The sequence below is a fragment of the Panicum virgatum genome, chromosome 5N (genome assembly GCF_016808335.1).
Source record: "Panicum virgatum strain AP13 chromosome 5N, P.virgatum_v5, whole genome shotgun sequence".
NCBI lineage: Eukaryota > Viridiplantae > Streptophyta > Magnoliopsida > Poales > Poaceae > Panicum > Panicum virgatum.
This window is the reverse complement of record NC_053149.1, coordinates 61,290,092-61,311,416: the sequence shown is the minus strand read 5'-3', so window position 1 is coordinate 61,311,416 and position 21,325 is coordinate 61,290,092. Positions and strand designations below refer to the sequence as shown.

The following is a 21,325-nucleotide window of genomic DNA, read 5'->3' as shown; positions in this document are numbered from 1 at the left end:
AGATGCTCGGGCAAGAAATCGAGATACGGTGGCCGGAGGAAGGAGATCGAAGGGAGGGGGCGATGGTGGAACGAGCGGACGAGCTCCGCTCGGCTCTGGTCGACATGAGGAGGAAAAAAGAGGAGATGACAGGCGGGTTCCACAACCAGATAAATATCTGGGTGTTGCTTGGGTGGACCGTCCGCCGCTCCAGAGCGGACCGTCCGCCGCTCCAGAGCGGACCGTCCGGAGGCGGTGTGTTACATGACACTGTTGGCCATGCGTGCCACTTTCCTGCGAGAAGCAAGAGAGAGAAGCCCCGGATGGTGCAACCCGTCTGCGAGGTGCCCCAGCGACGGCAGCATATTCGCGAGTTCGCTCGATGCAATAGGTTGTGGGTTTTGACCGTGTTACAGCAGCGACCTCTCTCAATTACTTGGGGGAGATGCTCCCTCCGTTTTGAATCATAGGTTGTTTTAACTTTTTCTTAAGATGCATAGTGTTTTACTTGCATTTAGATATATTTACAAACTCCAAAACAATCTATAGTTTAGAACGGATGAAGCATTTCATTTTCTGAAAAGTGTTCAAGAATGCGACTTGGCAACTATAGTTGGAAGGAAGGACCATATTTATTGACGAAATCGCCATGAAATTACCACCAAGTCAGTGAATGGGACACAAAGTTATAAAACGTGTGCATATGTCCAATTCATTAGGAGTGGAAAAGCAGAGACGGCATTTACACTACTAGTGTTGGTCCACCTAGCAAATCGAGGTTTCACACCACGCCTGACAGACAGTGCAGGTGTAGGCGTGTAGTGCTTAGGAAGACATCTGATGATCCAGAAAGACAACACTATAACGGTGGCGCTTTCCTCTACGAGTTGGAGCCGGAGCCATGCCTTGCTATTATCCTCGCAGCCGCGGCAGCTACCCTCTCCTGGTTGCCGCCATCATCATCGTTGTTGCCAGTAAACTCGGAGATGGCCTATGCCGCCACGACGAGAGGGACGCTCTCCTCCGCCTCAAGAAGGGCTTCGTCTTCGACAACGCGCTCTCGGGGCTACCCTCCTGGCAGGCGAGCTCCGACTGCTGCACCTGGCAAGGCGTAACATGCGGCGATGCCGGCACGCCAGACGCCCAGGTGGTTGTTTCACTGGACCTCGCCGACCTCACCATCTCCGGTAACCTCAGCTCCGACCTCTTCGAGCTCACGTCGCTTCGCTTCCTTAGCCTTGCGAACAACGACTTCCTGGGAATCCCGCTGCCAAGCGACGGATTCGAGCGGCTCAGCAGGCTCACGTACCTCAACCTCTCCGATTGTGGCTTCGTCGGACAAGTGCCCAGTAGCATTGCCCGCCTGACCAACTTGGAGACCCTTCATCTCGCTGGTGCCTTCACCTGGGACACTGTACAGAACCAAGCGACTCCGTTTCTGGAGCTAAAAGAACATACTTTTGACACCCTGATCACCAACCTGAGCAGCCTCCGGAGGCTTTACATCGATTATGTTAACATTTCTGTTTCTGATGTCAATAATTCCAGTTCCAGGCATTCCCTCCGAGAGCTGAAGCTGTCATACTGCTGGGTTACCGGGCCTATTGCAAGTTCTCTAGTTCCAAAATTACGGTCGCTCTCAAAACTGATCCTTGAAAACTGTATATTTAGCCATCCTATGATGAATTCCTTCACCGGGGTTGAAAAATTGTCTTCCTTGTTGGTTTTTAGCCTCAGTAACTCTGGGCTGATGGGAACCTTTCCTTCATCAAGGGTATTTTCCATCAAGACCTTAAAAGTGCTCGACTTGTCAGGAAACACCATGCTGCATGGAGAGCTGCCTGAGTTCAGGCCAGGCAGTGCTTTACAGAGTTTGCTGCTTTCCAGCACGATGTTCTCTGGAAACTTACCAGAATCTATTACCAACCTCCATAATCTCGTGACACTGGACCTTTCCAGTTGCCTCTTCTATGGAGCTCTGCCGTCCTTTGCTCAATGGACGATGATTCAGGAGATTGATTTGTCAAATAACAATTTCGTTGGATCGTTACCTTCGGATGGGTATGGTGCTCTGCATAACCTCACCAGGATTAATCTTAGCAATAACTCACTCTCTGGTGAGATACCTGTGAAGTTGTTTTCTCACCCTTGTTTGCTGGAGTTGGACCTCACCCACAATAATTTCACTGGACACCTTCTGTTGCATCCAAATGCATCTTCTAGGTTGCAGCATCTTTTTCTAGGCGAAAATAATCTGCAAGGACAGATTCCGGAGTTATTGTCCAAGCTCTCAGGACTCACAAAATTGGATCTCTCGTCCAACAATCTTACGGGTACCATGGATCTAAGTCTGCTCAAGAATTTGACGAACCTCTCTATTCTTCAACTATCCCGCAACAGGCTGTCTGTTCTTGAGAAAGGTGATGCCAGGTCTTATGTTGGATATCCCAATATTGTGTCCTTGGGGCTGGCATCGTGCAACTTAACAAAGCTGCCTGCATTCTTGATGTACCTGAATGAAGTTGAAAGATTAGACCTCTCAGAAAACAGCATTGCCGGGCCCATACCTGATTGGATTTGGAAGGCTGGAGCTAATGATTTCTACTACGTCAATCTCTCCCATAATTTATTCACCAGTATCCAGGGGAATATCTTAGCGCCTGCATACCTTTATCTAGATCTCCATTCTAACATGATTGAGGGCTCACTACCGAACCCCCCACTGAACATTTCATTCATGGACTGCTCCAGCAACCATTTCACTCACTGGATTCCAACAAAGTTTCTGTCACGCCTGACTTACGCGTACTTCCTGTCACTTTCAAACAATATGCTCACAGGAGAAGTGCCACCAATGATCTGCAATGCAAGCAATCTCAAGGTTCTTGATCTTTCATTTAATAGTTTGGGTGGCTTAATACCACCCTGCTTGTTACAGGAGAACAAGAGCATTGCTGTGTTAAACTTGAGAGGCAATATCTTCCGGGGACCACTGCCCCAAAATATCAGTAGAGGATGCGCACTCGAGACAGTAAATCTTAATAACAACAAGCTGGAGGACAAGCTGCCAGAATCTCTGGTGAACTGTAAGATGCTACAGGTTCTAGATGTTGGGGACAACCAGATAGTGGATACTTTTCCAGGCTGGTTGGGAGATCTCCCTCAGCTGAGAGTGCTTGTTCTGCGATCAAATAGGTTCCATGGCCCAATTACCGTTCTCGATGGAACAAATTTCTTTCCCATGTTACAGGTCTTTGACATATCTTCTAACGGTTTCAATGGTGGGATACCGGCACAGTACTTGAAGAGACTGAAAGCAATGATTAATTCTTCTGAAGTTGAAAGCCAGGCCCGGACAGTTGGGTACCAGTATGCGATTGACACATACTACGAGAACTCTGTAACTGTGATGGTCAAGGGGCTGGATTTGACGCTTGTAAGGATCCTATATACCTTCAAATCCTTTGATGTCTCGAACAACAGCTTTGATGGCACCATACCCAGTGAAATTGGTGACCTCAAGCTTCTCAAAGTGCTCAACCTATCAAGGAATGCATTTGCAGATCAGATCCCTTCCCGGATATCGAGTATGGTGCAGCTGGAATCACTGGACCTCTCACGCAACTATCTCTCAGGGGAGATCCCTTCGGGCCTGGCATCCCTTACTTTTCTTGAGGTATTGGACCTCTCTTACAATTATTTGTCTGGGCCGGTTCCGCAGTCTGGTCAGTTCTTGACTTTCCCGAACACTTCCTATGAAGGGAACAACGGATTGTGTGGGAGTCGACTTTCTCGTCAGTGCCACAGGCCTGAGTCGAGAATTAGAGATGACGGCGACAATGATTCTGCAAACTGGGATGTTCTGTCTGTTGAGTTAGGTGTTGCTTGTGGCTTGGCAGCTGTGACTGGATACTTGCTGTTGTCAAGCCGAGGGAGAAGGTGGTTTACCACACATATTGACTCTTTGTTGCTGCATGTCCACCATTTCTACCATCGCTTCTAGGAGTGGAGAAGCGGGTGCAGCTCCTGGGATTTGCTAGTGATTAATGCTGCTGTGTATCCTCATTTCTCAGCCACAAACAAAAAAAAACAGCAATGTGATAGCTGGTGTTGTAATGCTTGCAAGATGATTCTTAGCTTTATATGCTGAAAATATCTTGTACTCCACGTATGTACAATATCTGGCCCACACCATGACGTGGGTATAGTAGATGAAGAAAATAGAAATGCTTGTTAAGTTGCTGATATGGAGGTGAATGATCGTGTGATCTTAGTACCTTCAATGCATCGCAATGCTTTATGTATCAAATCAAACAAATGAAAGTGTGGATAAAGCTATTATTTTACAGTGCGTGAAAGACATGCTGATTCCAAATGGAAAGGCTGTAAGAATATAATGAACATGGGAAACATACTACATAGTAGTTCACAAATGACAGTACAATCAGGAGTAAGGGTATGGTCTGCAGGCATGAAATACATGAATAGGGTTTGCCTACAACCCCGTAAACAAATTTCACACCTCAAGTCTAGTAAAAAAATTGCCTCTAGACCGTACCCTAATACCAAATCAATGGAATCAGAGGTGGGTCTTTGCATATTTTGAAACCACAAGGCATAAGCACTACAACAGAAACCCTAATACTACAGATACTTTTAAAGCATACGAACAGCAAAATAGACTTCAATTATGGATTTTTCTTGATGATTAGAATACTTAAAAATTTACTATCCAAACAAAAAATCAGCCTTCTTGATCGATAGAGATTTTCAGACAGTCAATAAATGCCTCCGACAGCAATTAATCTCTTCCAATAAAAAAAGTTTCAACTGATGTATAATAAGAGGAAGTATGAACATGTTGGAAAGTGGAAACTGCTTACAATTTAAGAGTCAGGGGTTCCTGATAACTAAACAACAGACGTAGGGTGGACACAGTTACTAACCCCTTCTGCTTGTAATGTCCTCAAGATCACTTCCCCGTACAATGTGGAGCGAGTCCGATTTCGGTAGCAGCTCGACCCGGTACTGTCCATGGAATCTACTGACTAATGAATGGATCTATGGATGGTATCTGCAGCTTTGGTTTGAAGCATCTAGCAAAATCTTCAAATAAGAAAGCTGTATCAAGCTGTTCCTTTCTCCATCTCAGTTTCTCAGATTTCCCTTTGCAAAATGACATGTACTGACCCTTCGACATTAATGGAAGTATTCATGTGGGCATAACCCTCCATGCCTCATGAAAAGCGTTGTGCGCCAATAGTTCAAAATGTAGTCAGTGCAGACAAAAAGGGTACGTGCAAAGAAATACAACAAATCACATGTATCCACCTATGTTTGAACAAGCTGAACATGGCTTGGCATTGCAATTCCAATTTTCAACTTATCAATCAAATGAAATATTACTTATCATATCCTGTATTCATTTCTTTTTATGAGTCGCCTTTTAGAGGTAACCCTAACCTTATCACTTTCTGGGAAGTCGAAGAGATACCGAACCGCCCTTAGAGTAAACTGAAGTTGACGCTTTAGCAAGCTCATTGCCTGCAAGCCAAGCCTGTATGTTGCTTGAGTCTTGGTAAAAGCCCCTTGGCTTTCATCTCTTTATAATACTTTACTGGCTCCTTTAGGAAGAACCGGGTGTATAAAACAATGTAAGCACTCTGATCAGGCTGCCCATCTGCAGGCATTGCACTCCGTAGCTTCTAAAAAGCACTCTCTTGACGCCTCCAGTGGCATAATTTCCTAATCAACATAATATAGGTGTCCATCTATAGCTCACATTGCAACTCTTTCATCTTATCCAACAGATGAAACACCTCAGTGGGGTTCATAGCCACATTAAGCAGCGCATGAAAGGTGCTCATCAAAGGAGACATTCCCCTTTGTAACATAGCATCAAACATTTCCATTGCCTCCTGAACACGACCAACCTTGCAAAGAGGACCAATGGGAGGGAGAGTTAGAAGTGGCTGTGTCCGGTGCAACCTTCTTCTTGTCCATAGTCCAGACAAGAATATTTGTGTCCTCCACACAATATCCCTTTGCAAGCGCATGCACAACTGCATTGTACACTTTCTGATCTAGTGCAATGCCAACCTCCATGCGGTTGACAGAGTCCAAGCTTCCCAGTCTTAGAGAAGCATGAGATCATGCTCCTGTAGTCCCGTACCACAGAACGTCCCTGCCAATGCCCAAATTCTCCATAGCATTCCAAAACCTCTTCGCCTCCCGCACGCTGCAAACAATGTTGCACCATCCATGAGTATGACCTTGAAGCTCTTGGTCTCCAAGGAGAACTCCTTCTAGCTGTGCGTGAGCAGGTGCTCCACGTCCCAAACGGCAAAACACGCTCAGGAGACAGTGGAATTCGGCGATGTCAGGACTGAATCCAAAGCTCGGCATCACTGAGAAACGCGGTGACGGCACCAGCTACGTCCCGCGCAGCGCAGTGGCACCGGGATGAGGAGGAGCACCACGGCCGTGGAGGTCGTCGACGCGCGGCGCATTTCATCGAGCAGGGCGCGTGCGTCGTCGAACCGGCGGTGCTTGGGGAGGATGAAGAGCATGGAGTGGGAGGCGCGCCCCCCCGGCGCGTACCCGGCCTCCGCCGCGGCGTGCGTGCGCGGCGCCGCGACTGCTGCGGAAGCGCGGCCACCACGAGGGGCTCGGACGCCTCGGCGCAGCACCGGTCCAGGGCCCCCGCGCAGCGTCCGCCGCATTGGAGGCCTTGGCCTCGGCCGCCTCGACGACGGCGTCCACCCCTCAGGCGACGTCGGGCGGGAGCTTCTGGTGGTGGTGATCAGGGAAGGAGAAGGGGTCATCCTCGCCGCCCACCGACACCGCCATCTGTGACGTTGTCTCCGGAAAAAAAGTTGCAACGCGCGAGGCACCGTCGAGAAGAGGCGGGCTTAGCGGTTTGGGCAACCCTGTGGTGGAGGAGAGTGGGATCGGCGGATCGCCCTCGCGAGGAGCCTGCGCAACATCGACGAGGAGCCTGCCGCCGCTTGCCATGCCAGGTAATTGATGCGCCGTTCTCTCTGAACACGGCTTGTTGGTAGAAAAGGCAGACGACAACATTGAGTGTCTTGCTCATAGGTCTGGGAGTGGATAGAGGGCTCTACTGCCTCCATGACATGGTTCCCTCCCTCCCAGCTCTTGGGGCAACAAAGGCCACCATTCCGTGCCGCCAGTCCCCACCTGCACAGCCTAATCGCCCTCCTCCTCGGGCACCAAGACGGGAGGCGCCAGCTCCTCCAGATCCACGCCCAGCTCGTTGCCCACCAGGCGTTCGGCCAAAGTCCCACACCGTGGCGCGTCCTCCTCAAGGCCTACTCCCGCGGGCCTCACCCCCAGGAGGCCCTGCACCTTTTCAGGCACGCGCGCCGGTACCTGGCTGATGACACATTTGCCTTTGCCTTCGCTCTGAAAGCTTGCGCGGGTCTAGGGTGGCGACGAGCCGGCGCCCAGCTCCACGGGCTTGTAATCAGGAAGGGATTTGAGTTTCAGGCCTACGTGCATACTTCCCTTGTCAGTGCGTACGTTGTGTGCAGGTGTTTGGAGGAAGCTCGAAGGGCGTTCGGCGAAATGCCCACGAAGAATATGGTCACTTGGAATGTGATGATCACTGGATTTGCTGCGTGGGGTGAGGTTGAGTATGCAAGGATTCTGTTTGAGCATATGCCCTGCAAGAATGTTGTCTCGTGGACCGGACTGATTGATGGATATACACGTGCTTGCCTTTCTGGGGAGGCGGTTGCTCTCTTCCGCCACATGATAGCAGGAGGCATTAGCCGATTTAGCCCGAGTGAGATAACCGTTTTAGCGGTGATTCCTGCAATATCTAATCTTGGAGGGATCCTTATGGGTGAGATGCTGCATGGCTATTGTGAGAAGAATGGTCTCGTGTCAGATGTCTGGGTCGGGAATTCACTCATAGACATGTATGCTAAGATTGGCTCTGTGCAAAACTCACTAAAGGTGTTCAATGAAATGCTGGATAGAAGAAACTTGGTGTCATGGACATCGATAATTTCAGGTTTTGCAATGCATGGGCTGTCAATTGAGGCAGTTGAGCTGTTTGCAGAGATGAGAAGAGAAGGGATTAGACCCAACAGAATCACCTTCTTGAGTGTTCTCAATGCTTGCAACCATGGGGGGCTGGTGGAGAAAGGATTAGCATTTTTCAAAAGCATGGTTTATGAGTATAATATAAATCCAGAGGTCAAGCATTTTGGGTGCATCATAGACATGCTAGGTAGGGCTGGACGATTGAGTGAGGCTGAGCAAATAATAGAGGGTTTGCCTATGGAGGTTAATGTAGTTGTATGGAGGACACTGTTGGGTTGTTGCAGTAAGTATGGAGAAGTTGAGATGGGGCAGAGGGCGATAAAGAAGATACTGAACTTAGAAAGAGAATCTGGAGGTGATTTTGCAGTGTTGTCTAATATGCTTAATGAGCTTGGTTGGTTCAGCGATGCTGAACAAGCACGAAAGCTATTAGATGAGAGGAAAACCGTCAAGGTTCCTGGGCTTGCTTTGGTTGGTGAAATTCGGTAGTTAACATCAGTTGTGAATCTAATAAGAACCAAATTATTGGAAGAAGCTCTCTACATTTTGTTGCAACTAATTCATCTATATGCTGTTTGCGGTGATCAGATATATATCTGTCTTTGCTGAGATGCTAGTTAAGGATGTAGTGTAATGGAATTCCTTGATAGGTGGATACTGCCAGCACATAGACTAAAAGAGGTTCTGGCAATTCAAGTCTGCAAGATGAAGTGCAAGCTGATAAGATTACAATGGTCAATACATCAAGGAGATTTCAGCTTGCACTCGTCCAGGAGAATTATTTTTTTATAACAATCTAGGAGATTGAAACATGGCAGATTGCATGGTTAGGCAAATAGAGGGATATTGTATTGAGGTGGATGTGTACCTGAGAAATACTTTGATCAATTACTAAGGTAGAAGTGGGCAGGTGCAATCAGCTTTCACATGAAGGATAAGAACATGACACTGTATGCAATGATCACCACATACGCGAAAGGAGGGAGTTTGGTATCAACAAAGAAACTATTCAATCAAAGTTTGTAAAAAGATTTGATTTCATGGAGTTCTATGATATGTACGTACTCACTGGCTGGTTGCTTTCTCTGATGCTATGGAGCGCTTCAGGCAGATGCAGAGCGCCAAGGCGAAAGCAGAGGCAGTTGTGATTGCTAATTTACTTTATGCTTGCACACACTTGGGTGCACTCGGTAATCGGTATTGGTGAGTGGATTCATATGTGAGCAACAGGATCAAAGCTGACATTATTGTGGAGAACCCTCTGATTGGCATGTATGCAATGCGGGAGTGCGCACCGTGCAGGTGCTACAAGTCTTCAGAGAATTGAAAGAGGACACCCTGTCATGGAACTCAATCATACTAGACCAAATGCACAGTAACATTTTTTGCAGTATGCTCACTGAAGCTCTCAGACTAAATGAGGTTCCATTCCTCGGCGTGCTGATCGCCAGTGCCAACAGGCAATTAGTTCAGGAATGTCTTGACCACTTTGAAAGCATGAAATCGGTCCACAACTTGGAACCACAGATGAAGCATTACGGGTGCATGGTCAATCTCATCGGCCGTGCTGATCAGCTGGCATTGAGGTGCCTGTTGCTCCTGGCCCTGTGGTTTGGAAATTCTGCTGAGAGCGTGCAAGACACAATGATGATGTGATGTTGGTACTGCGGAGGTGGTCACCAAGAAACTCAGTGACCTGCCCCTGTAACAGCGGGAACTACACGCTGCTGTTGAGCAAAACCTAGGCGAGTAATAATCGATGTGATTGACCATCAACACTACACGCCGGCTTGCAGTGTTATTGATCCAGCTAGCTTGAGGAATAAGGTTGCATATTATTGTCGTGCTAGTATTATTATGAGGTCTGTGACCAGTATTGCCAGAGTTGCAGTGCTGTTTAATTCACTAATCAGCTCAGGTTGCATCATCATTTCATTACTATGAGAATAGATAGCATTGTCCCCTACTCCACTACTTTTCTGACAAAACTCAGGATACTTCGTTTGTTGCACACCATCAGTATACGGCCGTTTGATTGTTTTGGAGAAATTCACCAGATTGTAACCATGTGATTTGTGTTCTTCCCCAAAAATCATTTGTTGCACACCATCAGTATACATCAGTTGAGAAAAAAAACACAGGCTACGAAATCAATCTCATCAGTCTTCAGACGGCATGCAAAATCATTTGGTTATCTCACTTGTCGGCAATCAATGACAAAACTTGCTGAACAACAATAGACATAAGTGCCAATTTAAATCAACTCAAGAAACAATCCAAAACATTCAGGACACCAATCTCATCAGAAAGGTGAAAACTCAAGACAGCAGACTAATTTGACCAATGTCTAAGATAGGATGGGAGAGAAGGCTAGTTGACAGAACTATATCTCTATGATGCAATGGGCATTCAGCGCTTCCCACCGCCACCACCAATCTTGGGGCCCTTAGGAACCTTCGGTGCTGCACCCTTGGTTTGTGTCTTCTGAGATTTCGCCACCTCCGCTTTCTTGGCCTTCTTCTCATCCTTGGTCTTCTTAATGCGCTCCTTTATCTCACTACAAATTTACACACCAAATAAATACCATGCAGGACCATTAAAAGAGGGATGTTGAAGCAAAATAGCTTTTCACAAGGATTAAAACGATGTGGTGAAGGACCAATATGCAATACCAGCCTTACTAATACAAAATTCCTGGAGTAATAAAATTGTAAGGAATAGCTCTGTAGAAAGATGGAAAACATACCGTAGAGCAGCCTCCCTAGCAGCATCACGAACTTCAGGCTTCTCACTTCTCTTCTTTTGAATAACTTCCAAAGTGGCACCAACAATTGAGCGTGAGTATGGCTTCTTGGTGGTCCGACGCCTCTTTTTCACAGCTTCAGCATGAATGTCCTGCAGTTACACATTTAATTACAGCATCTATGGAATAAAACAGCATGGCGGAAACAAACAATGTTTCTAGTCACCCGTTGCAGCTAACTCAGCATTATTGCACAGCCATCAAATAAATTCAACCAAACTGAACTTTATATCTAATTTTTGAAATACACCCGAGAAAGAACAAATTTTGGCAATCAAAAAACATGTCTAGTGATCAACTGAAAACTCCAACAGGAGGAATGCCAAATGACAAATGCCAGAGGTCTGTCAAAATGATGATTCAATTGCTAATTAAGCTTGTTACTGCTTCAAACGTTGAATAACGTAAATCACCACAAAACCATCTCAATGATATGTCAGCCATATAAAATGGATGGATCCATCGAATGCATATTAGAAAAAAAGGATAAACATAGGAGTATACAGCTAAAACTAATACCTTCTTGTGCTGCTTCCTGTACATAGCTGTCCAGGTAAGCTTCGCAGGCTTCAGGCGGTTGTGGAAGTAACGCTTGCATTTTGAGTTAGCAAAAAGGAAAACCTACCAAAGGGAAAAGAAAATAAATCTTTTAGATAATCTTCCAAGCATTGGTAATGGTAGTTACGAAACCCACCGTCAGAAATAAGGTACCTGGGAATCAGCACGAATGAACCTAATACCCTTCCCTGGATATATCTTCTGGCCACTAAAACGGCAAAGTTCAGTCCTGCAAACAAAGAAAAGAGATTCCTGAGATCATTGTGGCCAAGATAGAATAATGCTAAATGTAACACCTAGTAATAATTAACAAAAACATTGGCTGTTGTGCAACTTATGTTATCCTGGGATAATAAAGGTGTTTAATTAACCACAACAATGAAAAACACATTGCAACAATTTAATAAAATGAATTAACTTAATAACTTACTTAAGAACCATCTTCTCAGTCTGATGGACCCTTCACAAGCTCCTGCTTGGATGCCATAAGAAATAAACATGAGAAACACTTCTATCTCTATAAAACTGAGTAAAAAACAATTAACTAGGACAATTCCACAACCCTCCATTAACTAAAACTTTGCAAATTCAGGATATAGACAGGTAATTATTGGGCGACTACTGGCAGTAAAAACATGAGTTAAAATCTCTACTGCAAAGCGGGTTCCCTTGTCATTCTAGCACACACAAAAAATAGGCTACTATGCAATCCAAATAGCAATAGCGCCTCAGTACTTGTGCTCTGATCCAAATGAACCTAGTAAAAACAACAAGTTTTTTCAGAGCGGTAAGCTACCTACACAGTAACACTAACCACCAGAAGCCAATAAACAGGGTGATTGTTGGATAACTACTGGCAGCAGAAACACAAAGAAGCAACAGCTGCAAACTGCGTACCCGTGTCTCTCTTGCACAGTAATCATTAGGCCAGCACAGAATTAGAGCTATCTGCGTCACCTCAGTCCTTGTGCAAGAGATTATGTACATCATACAGTAAGCTACAGTTCCAATAGGATTTCCTTGTGCAGCAGATAACAGAAAAACAAAAACAATACTCGAACAAGAACTCCAAGATCCATGACAACGACCGAACGGGCATGCGCGAGTAAGCATTTTTCGGCATGAACGACCGTATCACGATCAGAGAGAAATGCAGCAATAAACCCAGACTATGTCAAGAGCCGAAGAGGCTTAGCAGCAGATGAAACTAACAAGAAACTCACAGGAAGAAAAGAGACACCCGTAGAAGTACCGAGCAACGGGAGGAATCGACTGACGCCAGACCTAATCTACGAGCTCACGGAAGAGGAGCAGCACGAGAGGGGAAGAGCGAGAGGGAGATACCTTCAAGCGAGGAGGAGAAGCGGCGGCGGCGCGGCGGCTAGGGTTGGGGGGAGGATGGGTTGCCGCAAGGGGTAGGGTTTTGATGACCTCGGAAGTGGACTGGGAGAGGATTTTTTGGGTTAGTGGGCTATCTGTACCTGTTAATGAGGCCCACATGCATTAATAGGCCGTCCCAAAAAAGTCAATTTTTCTCAATTTTAGTTGAGTTTTTTTTCCTGTCCGTATTGGTGTTTTGGCAAACAATCGTAACACACTAGAAATGCTCGCGGCGTTGCCGCTTATGGCCAGTGTCTGTCCTCTCTTTTTTTGTGTTCCTTTGGTGAAGCGAGGTAGAACATTGTGAGAAATGAGAAATTATCAACACCGCCAGTGTCTGACCTCTCATTTTTTTCTTGTTCCTCTGGTGAAGCGAGGTATAACATTGTGGTAAATGAGAAATTGTCAACACCAGTGAATCTAACTTTTCTCCTCAAAAGATAGGTATCTTAGAATCTACCATTTCATCATGTACGTTGTGATACCATGCGTACAAATGTTCTAGGTTGTCTAAAGCTTTTATTCTATTTTCAATTTCATTTTTTATCAAAAATATATAGTTCAGCGTATTGTGGTGCTTGACCTTGTTCTGGAATTAATGATCCTATAAGGTGATGTATTTGGCCATTAATATGAAATACATATGATTCTTCTCCTTTGTTAATGTCTTTTATTATATTTGCTCTCATTGAGGTGAAGGCAAAGAGACTATTGTGTTGCCTTATTCTTTATAAGAAATGCTTCGATTTTGTGCCATTTTTATCATTAATTAACCCGTGAGGGTCTTTATATGGTGGTATCTGGTCTTTATATGGTGGTATCTTTATTTTTCCATTTTTACAATAGTTTGTGTATATAATTTGTTTGCTATATGCCGGCTCTCGGTTTAGTTACATTCATTGGTAATATAGCTCCACAATATTTACACTGGTATTTTGGTTCACCTAAATATGATCGTTTATCATATGATTATTTTAAGTGTTGAATATATTCTACTATATAAGATACCATGCCTTGATTAGTATTAATAATTATCCTTAATCTAATGCCTTGGATGGTGCCTACTGCCTTCCAATCAGGGTCCTAGACTACTCCTCCGCCGCTTTACCTCCTCCAGGTGCTCACGGCCGGCTGCTGCCTTCCAATCAGAGTCCTCGACTCCTCCGCCGCTTCACCTCCTACAGGTGCTCACGGCCGGATGTAGCCAGCCGCCGGCCGCCGGCCTTCGTGCTCTACCTGAGACTCGCGCGGCCTCGCAGACCAAGAAACAAATTGACCGGAAAATCGAGCAGTCTCTGTCCGCGGATCGCATCAGCCATTGCGGCCGCCGCGTAATAAGTCCTGACCCACCGCGACGCCGCAGGGACGACGACAGGGTCACGACCCGAGCATCCGCTGGTCTTTGCGTTCCCGGAACGCAGGACGCGGCGTCGGTCGGTGGCCGGTGCAGTAGCCGGAACTACGGAGGACGGAGGGAGGTGCGGCAGGACCGAGAGGCTGAGGACGGTGGGCGGACAAGCGGATTCGCGAGCGTCCGGGTTTGTGGTATAACGGGTAAGAGACCCGCGACGGCGATGATCGGACGGCTGATATCGTAAGTTTGCTTTGCTGGATCCAACGGTTAGAGGGCTAACGGTGACGTGGCGCGATGGTTTGCCCACTTTTGGTGCAGGAATCGTAGGTAGAGATTTAGTACCCGGAAGATGGGCATATTCTGCTTCGTCCAAACCAGAAGCTAAAATACATTATTATGGTACGAATTTAACGGACAAATTCAGTGAAGGAATGCAAGTATACAACATGTGTAAACTCAGACAAGCCAAACCCTTTTTTTTATAAGGGGCAAGCCAAAACGTTGATCATCTCATCCACAGACCACATGCTTAGTATTGAAGGTATTAGTACAAAACACATTCGTATAATGATACACGTAACAAACAAAATGCAGCAGATCCCTGGCCGCTGCGGACAAAATTTTTACCTTATAGAAAAACTTTCCTGGGCTTTCTTTCCACGATCTCTGTTTCCAATCACTGGCTTATAATGTCACGATTAGGTGTCAAACAATTTTTTTTAATAAGAGGTGTCAAAGAATACCCTGGTGTAAATATGGCACAGTTGCATGGCGGCCGTGATTGACGTAGGCACGCAGTCATGACGTCTGTGTTTTCAGCTACCATCCCTCTCCGGTTCAGAACTGACAACTGGCAGGTTCCTTCTGTATTGCGGAGATGTTAACCTCCTCTCCAGAGGTGTCTTCCTCTTGCTTACCACGAACCTGTTCACCCCCTTCCTCATCGGCATTATCTCAGGGAAGTCCTCGTCTGGAATGTTGGCAAGCTCAGAAATGTCCTTTATCTGGGCTGCTCTCCTGAACCATCTCTCAGCCTTGGCTTCCTCAGACATGTCCAGAGGATCAGGATCCTTCACAGCGGATCCTTCTAAGCTCTTTCCAGCATAACCTCTATTTGAGCTTCCTCCATAACCACCTGAGTTGTGAACTGTCTGATTAGCGTTCATGGAACTGCTGCTGCTAGTGGCATTGCTATTGTCAGCAAATGAGCCACCCTGGTTATTGTTGTAACTGCTGCTCCACGCATTGTGGCTGTTGTTGCTCCACGTTGCATTGTTGTTATAACCGTGACTGCTGCTCCAAGTACTGCTGTTAGAGCTGTCATTGCCGTTCCAAGTACTGCTGTTGCTATAGGAAGTATTACTACTCCAAGCATTATTGTTGTTATAATTGTTGTTGCCCCTCCAAGCACTATTGTTGTTATAATTGCTGTTGCCGGTCCAAGCAGTGTTGCTGTTATTGTTCTCACTGCTCCAAGAATTGCTGCTGTTGTTATAACCTGAATTATAAGGTTGCTGTGCAGAGTTAGCTCCATTGTAAGTAGATTCACCTCCGCTCTCATTAAAGTGCCCTTGCGAATGGCCTGTGTTCCAAGTACCGGTATTTGCAGTACCACTAGGCCAGGATTGTGCCCCATGAGATTGTGACTGATGCTGATAGTTGTTGCTTTCACCATAAACACCAGAACTAGAGTTTTGCTGAGAGTAATTTCTGTTCCAGTTCTCAATATTCATGTTACCTTTGGGCTGACTACCCACCACCTGTGAAGTATTTGATCTGTCTCCGAACTTTTCTGATGAAGCACTCGTTTCCATACGGTTTTCAGATGATGGAGAACCTTCTGACACTATTCCTGTCTCTGCAGTACTCTCTACCGGCTTATCTTTCTTAGCAAAGTAACCAGGAGGAAATGGAACAAATGGGATAAAATCAGAATTGTCAGCATGCTCAAGCAAACTACGCCTTTTGTACTGTGGTGATGTCAGTGAGCGGTCTTTCTTCTTGCTAACCACAAACCGGTTTTCACCTTTCCTCATTGGCATAATCTCAGGGACATTTTCATTAGAAGTCACACTTGGGACATCATTTATGCTGTCAAGTTCTGCTACTTTCTTGGACCATTGGCTCTCAGGTAAAGGCACTGTGCGATTCTCCATGGAACTATCAGCTTCTGCATTTATTTGGTCATCCAGATTTCCCTGTCCATTATTACACTGTGGTTTAGCAAACATATCTGCAGGTAGGGGCACAAACAGAACAGGATCAACACTGCTAAGTTGGTCTGTTGATTTCTTCAGAGCATCTCCAGTTCCAGGTTGATTGTTTGAGGCTGCAGTAGAATTTGAACGCCCAAGTATCCTGTCCAAAGTTTGACTGATCTTTGAGTCAGATGATGCAGCTTGAGGGCCATTGTTACTGTACTGTGCATTTGCCAACCTTCTCTCAAGTGGTGTTTTGCGGGTGCTAACCACAAATTTATTCACCCCCTTGCGCATAGGCATAATCTCAGGAAAATCCTCATCTTCAGCTAGACTACTTAAATCAGCAGAATCATTGAGTTGAGAGACTTTGCTCAACCATCTTTCAGCCTTTTCATCATTTTCAGCAAGTTTTCTCTCAATTTCAGATTTACCAACATTGGTTACATTAAGAAGCTGTGCCACGCCACCTAAACCAGCACCAGCAGATGAAGGATTTTGTGGGATTGTTGCTGGTCTTTTGCAATCACATTTTACGCACGACATATTCCTTCCATAATTGCAGAAATCACACCTTACCAAAAGGACAAAACAAAGTCAGTGGTGTTAAAAGATATATAACTCAGAAAACTTAGCAACTAGAGTGACAGATCTTACTGAGGGCATTCCCACTCCCCACCAGTTAGCAACTTCTTTGGCCGCAACTCATTGCACTCAAGGCACCTAGCATTTCTTGCAAAGTTCATGAAGCTGCATCTGAAAGTTGCAGAATGTTTTCACACAAAATTAGTAGAGTAAAGAAATTAGAGAAAAACAGGTTGAAAGTTATAGCTAGTGTGAGAGCAGTGACATGTTGTAAAAAATAAACTGATTGTATAGGTGCAAACCTGTGCTGGGCTACTTTGCAACAGTAGAAGGAAAACATATGAGTACGCATTTAGGTACATGTCTATATCTAGTTACAAATAATTAATTCGTAGGTTGGCGCTTTAATGAAAGGAAATGAGCGAAGCACAACTGGAAAATAACAAATATAATAGTAGAATCGGAATACCTTGTGCAAATCCAGTCACCTCGCTTCATTTCGATATTTTGTCCAGGAGGCCTGGAAATTCGTCCATGTTGACTCAAAGAACTTTGCTTGGGAGTTGATTCCACAAAACTCGAAGACTGGGAAAGACCACAAAAACTTACTAACTCAGCCATGATATTTCTCACAGCTGAATCAATAAGCTTCTTGTCTTCTGAGTAGCTGTCAGAAGAACTGTATGTGTAACTTAACAGATATCGAAAGATATCAACAGTTTCAGCTCTCTCTGAAACAATGACCTGGCAAAATTTTCACGTGTTTTTAGTGTGTTGATATTTTCTGTGAACAAATTAGATTGGATGCCATAGTATGAATGGGAAATTTCATCTTTACTGAAGCTAGAGTTGAAGTAATTTCAATTGCAGACAACTGTCATAGGAACATCGAGGTGTGGAAATAAAAATGTGCCCAAAATACAGAAATTTTATTTGGAATTTTTTGCAGGGACTGGCTGCAAACTGATTATGCATCTCAGTGTCTTATTGAAAACATAGTAGTAACCAATAGAAGCCATATCCCTACTCACACAGTAACTAGAGTTCAGGAAGATCATGTTAGAGCAGACTGATGAATAATAGATGATTGAACTAAGATTTACTAGAGCAGACCGCCAATGAAGCAATGCGACCAACCAAGGAAATAGAAAGAACTCACATCGGTTTCTTCCCCGGCAAGGTAGCGTCGCAGCCTCTGCGCTGAAGCCTCCCCATCCTTGAACAGAAGTGGCACTGCGTTGGCCACCAGAACCTCCACATCCTTCCTTGGAAGCGACCTGGACACACACCGGAACTTGTGAGCAACTAAACTCCCTCACCCCCGCCAAAGCCCAATCAATCAGCTAGCCGGACAAGCGATTCACTTCACCTGAGGAGGTCAGGCCGGTCGCGCGCGAAAGCGAGGCAGGTGGAGACAACGGCTTCTGCGCCGTCCGACAGACCGCATCCGGAGGCGAGGGCGAGCTCGTCGGCGGGGCTGGGCGCGCGGGAGGCGTACCCAGCGGCGGCGAGGCGGTCGACGAGGCGGGACCACTCGGGGAAATGAGCTCGAGGCGGCTGCGCCGGGGAGGCGGAGCTGGAGCCGTGCGGAAGCGAGGAGGACGCGGCGGCGGACGAGGAGGAGAGGGTGCGCGGTGGGGACCGCGAGGAGAGCAGGAGCAGGCGGCGCGAAGCCGCGTATGGCGGGGAGAGGAAGAGCGCTGCGGCGGCGGTGGTGGGCCGCAGGCGGAGCGGGGAGGAGGTGAGGAGGAGGGACGATAGCAGCTTGGAGGCGCCGCCCATGGCGCCGGAGCGGGGAGAAATGGAGAGAGCCGGAGAGGGTTTTGCGCCTCCGCTCCGGACTGGTGGGTATGGGGCGCAGCGGCCGGGTTTAGCCGAACGGCGATGGTGCGGCGGACGGCCGGACGGAGGTTGGAGAGATAATATCTGGCCTGTGATCGGACGGCTAGTATTCTGTGGTCGCCGGTAACTGGATGACCGAACTGGGCCTTCAGCCTGTAGGCTGCGGCCGGATTCAAGCTTTTTTTATATATATTTTTTAAAATTATTTTTTACAGAAATATATTTTTAGTTTCATAATTTACAGATTTATACCGCTACCGCCTAGCTGCGGGGTGGCCCCCTGCCGGACGGTAGGGACCTTAATACAAATAAAATTTATTTTTAATCACATTTTGGCCCCTAAGGGAGGCTGCCGCCCGGTGGCAGGGCAGTAGGCCTACCCGCCGCCCGACAGGGGGCGGCAGGCCCCTCCCGCAGGTTAAACCTTGACCGTCAGTGCGGCATTAGATGTGATTTTAAATATTTTGGATAGAAATAAAAACTGTTAGTAAAATAGATGAATATGAAAAGTATAACTTAGCAATTCATACACATACGCAACTGAGAACGAAATAGGTGATGCATGAGAACGAAATAAATATAACATGACGACATGTCCATAACAAAAATACAGAAACAACTAGAAGCACCTTCTAACCACCCCGTCCATGTCGACCTCTTTTTGCGCTGTGCATGGACGTGGTCTGTAGGGTAGGTGTGTCGGTCTAGAGGCCCTACGTCTCTACCTAGACGTCCGGTGGCCACAGGTGTCTGGAAGGTAGGATCGGCCTGCTGGTTAGGTGTAGAAAATAACCGACTCTAGTATTTGAAGCTCGCCTCAAAGGTATCCTGTGTGGCTCCTATGCAGTAGCTATTAAGATATCTTAATCATCGTCTTATAAGTCGTATATTTGGGTACATATTCATCATACATATCTGTTGGTGGTGGATACGAAGAAGGACTCATATCAAGAAGCTGGTGGTGCGATCCTGTAAACTGTTAAAATTATTTAAAATATTCATAGAAATAAGAAGAACATGATAAATTCGGGCTACGGATTATGTATTTCCCTTGCGTTCCTTCTGCTGTCGCCATAGGCCCCGTGTCTAATGCCGCACTGCTGCACTGACGGTCAAGGTTTAACCTGCGGGAGGGGCCTACCGCCCCGCCACCGGGCGGCGGGTACCTGCCGCCCGGCTGCTGGGCGGCAGCCTCCCCTCAAGGGTCAAAAAGAGATTAAAAATAAATTTTATTTATATTAAGGTCCCTACCGCCCGCCAGGAGGGCGGCAGGGGGCCGGCCGCCCCGCAGCCGGGCGGTAGAGGTATAAATCTGTAAATTATGAAACCGAAAATATATTTCTGTAAAAAAACGATTTTGAAAAATATAAAAATAAAAAAAACGCCGGATTCAAACGGTGCCAGGCCCAGACACAGACGCAGACGCACACTGTTCTTTTACAGGCTTATTAGTACAGCCCATCTAGTACTTTGTTCCAAGGAAATGGACTGATGCTTATGGGCGCAGATACAGACGCTCTGTATGGCTCCCTAAAAAAACCGCTCTGTATGGCTAGCAGTAAGCTAACAGTGTCACCCCTGGCCCGACAACAAAAGAAAAACAGTCGCGGCGATCCGTCAATGCCCTTGCAGATGGCCAGCTTGAAGAGGCATCGCGGCGATGCCTCGCATCGACGCTCGCATCGAAGCGGCGCGAAGGGCTCAGCAGCAAGCCTTAGAAGTAGAACCTTCGGAGCCACAGATGACAACAAGAGCGAAGGGGAAGCAGACCATGCTCACCGAAGCAGAACATCAAGAGCAGTACAACAAGTTGGGGGAGGAGGAGCTTCGCTGCAAGGCGATGCAGGAGAAGCTCCGTGCCCAGCGGCTGCAGCTCGAGAAATTGCAGGCACCTCCACCACCACCACCGCAGAAAGAGATGATCGGGGTCAACCCGCGGCAACAAGAACCACCAAGGTTCCGCCCAAAGCTCGTGCCGGTCGAAGAGATCTCTGACCACTCTGAGTCAGACGTCGAAGAGCATTACCGAAGAAGGCATCAAAGAATATCACCATTATCCGAAGAGCTGGAGGAGGTGCAGTGGCCTCATCGCCTCAACCCAGCAATATTGTCGCAGTTTGATGGGGAGTCAGACCCCGAAGAGTTCCTCCTCAAATACGAAGCCACCATAAAAGCATCAGGAGGAGGCGCTCGTCCTCGCATTGAAGGGCTTGGCACAGCGATGGTATGCAAACATCCCACCAGGAACCATTCTGTCTTGGAAGCAGCTTCGCTTCGAGTTATGTGCGAGCTTCCGCGCCGTGAGGCCCGATGAAGTCACATCTTGCGATTTTCACGATCTAAGGCATGGAAGCATGACCTTGCAAGAATATCTTCAGAGTGTCATGATGCTTCACACAAGAGCACCTAATGTTGCCGACCAGAGCATCATCGATTCGGTGGTGAAGGGGATCAACCTGGGACCATGCAGAGAGTACATATCCCAGTGCAAGCCGAAGACAGTCACGAAGCTGTTCGAAATAATGCAAGAATATTACATATCCGACCGTGCGAAGA

General features: G+C 46.6%; 3 protein-coding genes and 2 pseudogenes across 5 annotated transcripts; 2 read left to right on the top strand and 3 right to left on the bottom strand.

Annotated features, from left to right (window-relative positions):
- The first annotated feature begins 880 nt into the window (after nt 1-880).
- Nucleotides 881-3,982, top strand: LOC120675028 (receptor like protein 27-like). The gene has a single exon (XM_039956116.1). It carries the CDS (start codon nt 881-883, stop codon nt 3,980-3,982), a length of 3,102 nt encoding a protein of 1,033 aa, XP_039812050.1.
- Nucleotides 3,983-4,104: 122 nt separating this feature from the next.
- LOC120672169 lies at nt 4,105-7,079 on the bottom strand (annotated as a pseudogene).
- Nucleotides 7,080-7,110: 31 nt separating this feature from the next.
- LOC120675027 lies at nt 7,111-10,022 on the top strand (annotated as a pseudogene).
- Nucleotides 10,023-10,208: 186 nt separating this feature from the next.
- LOC120672170 (60S ribosomal protein L24-like) lies at nt 10,209-12,866 on the bottom strand. 3 transcript variants are annotated; one of them, XM_039952463.1, is made up of 6 exons: nt 12,755-12,866; nt 11,841-11,886; nt 11,564-11,639; nt 11,372-11,473; nt 10,796-10,944; nt 10,209-10,606 (listed from the first exon to the last, which is right to left on the bottom strand). In XM_039952463.1, the coding sequence occupies exons 2-6, from the start codon at nt 11,849-11,851 to the stop codon at nt 10,459-10,461; spliced, it is 486 nt and encodes a 161-aa protein (XP_039808397.1). In that variant the 5' UTR covers nt 11,852-11,886; nt 12,755-12,866; the 3' UTR covers nt 10,209-10,458. The 3 variants fall into 3 exon arrangements, with proteins under 3 accessions (XP_039808397.1, XP_039808395.1, XP_039808398.1); XM_039952461.1 differs by having other exon boundaries at nt 11,841-11,882; XM_039952464.1 differs by lacking the exon at nt 12,755-12,866 and adding an exon at nt 12,634-12,684 and having other exon boundaries at nt 11,841-11,882.
- A 1,725-nt stretch (nt 12,867-14,591) lies between these two features.
- On the bottom strand, nt 14,592-18,826 carry LOC120672391 (zinc finger protein VAR3, chloroplastic-like). Its single transcript, XM_039952765.1, has 5 exons — nt 18,297-18,826; nt 18,087-18,204; nt 17,397-17,671; nt 17,000-17,098; nt 14,592-16,916 (listed from the first exon to the last, which is right to left on the bottom strand). The coding sequence occupies exons 1-5, from the start codon at nt 18,707-18,709 to the stop codon at nt 14,960-14,962; spliced, it is 2,862 nt and encodes a 953-aa protein (XP_039808699.1). The 5' UTR covers nt 18,710-18,826; the 3' UTR covers nt 14,592-14,959.
- Nucleotides 18,827-21,325: the final 2,499 nt, after the last annotated feature.

What these genes read in the sequence shown, in the direction of transcription:
- LOC120675028 (XM_039956116.1), top strand. Translation starts at nt 881, where the DNA reads ATGCCTTGCTATTATCCTCGCAGCCGCGGCAGCTACCCTCTCCTGGTT.
- LOC120672170 (XM_039952463.1), bottom strand. An exon ending in TCATTCGTGCTGATTCCCAG is followed by an intron (nt 11,474 to 11,563) that starts GTACCTTATTTC and finishes TCCCTTTGGTAG; the next exon opens with GTTTTCCTTTTTGCTAACTC. An exon ending in GCTAGGGAGGCTGCTCTACG is followed by an intron (nt 10,607 to 10,795) that starts GTATGTTTTCCA and finishes GTAAATTTGTAG; the next exon opens with TGAGATAAAGGAGCGCATTA.
- LOC120672391 (XM_039952765.1), bottom strand. Translation starts at nt 18,709, where the DNA reads ATGGGCGGCGCCTCCAAGCTGCTATCGTCCCTCCTCCTCACCTCCTCC. An exon ending in GACCGGCCTGACCTCCTCAG is followed by an intron (nt 18,205 to 18,296) that starts GTGAAGTGAATC and finishes GTGTGTGTCCAG; the next exon opens with GTCGCTTCCAAGGAAGGATG. An exon ending in GGTGACTGGATTTGCACAAG is followed by an intron (nt 17,099 to 17,396) that starts GTATTCCGATTC and finishes TGCAACTTTCAG; the next exon opens with ATGCAGCTTCATGAACTTTG.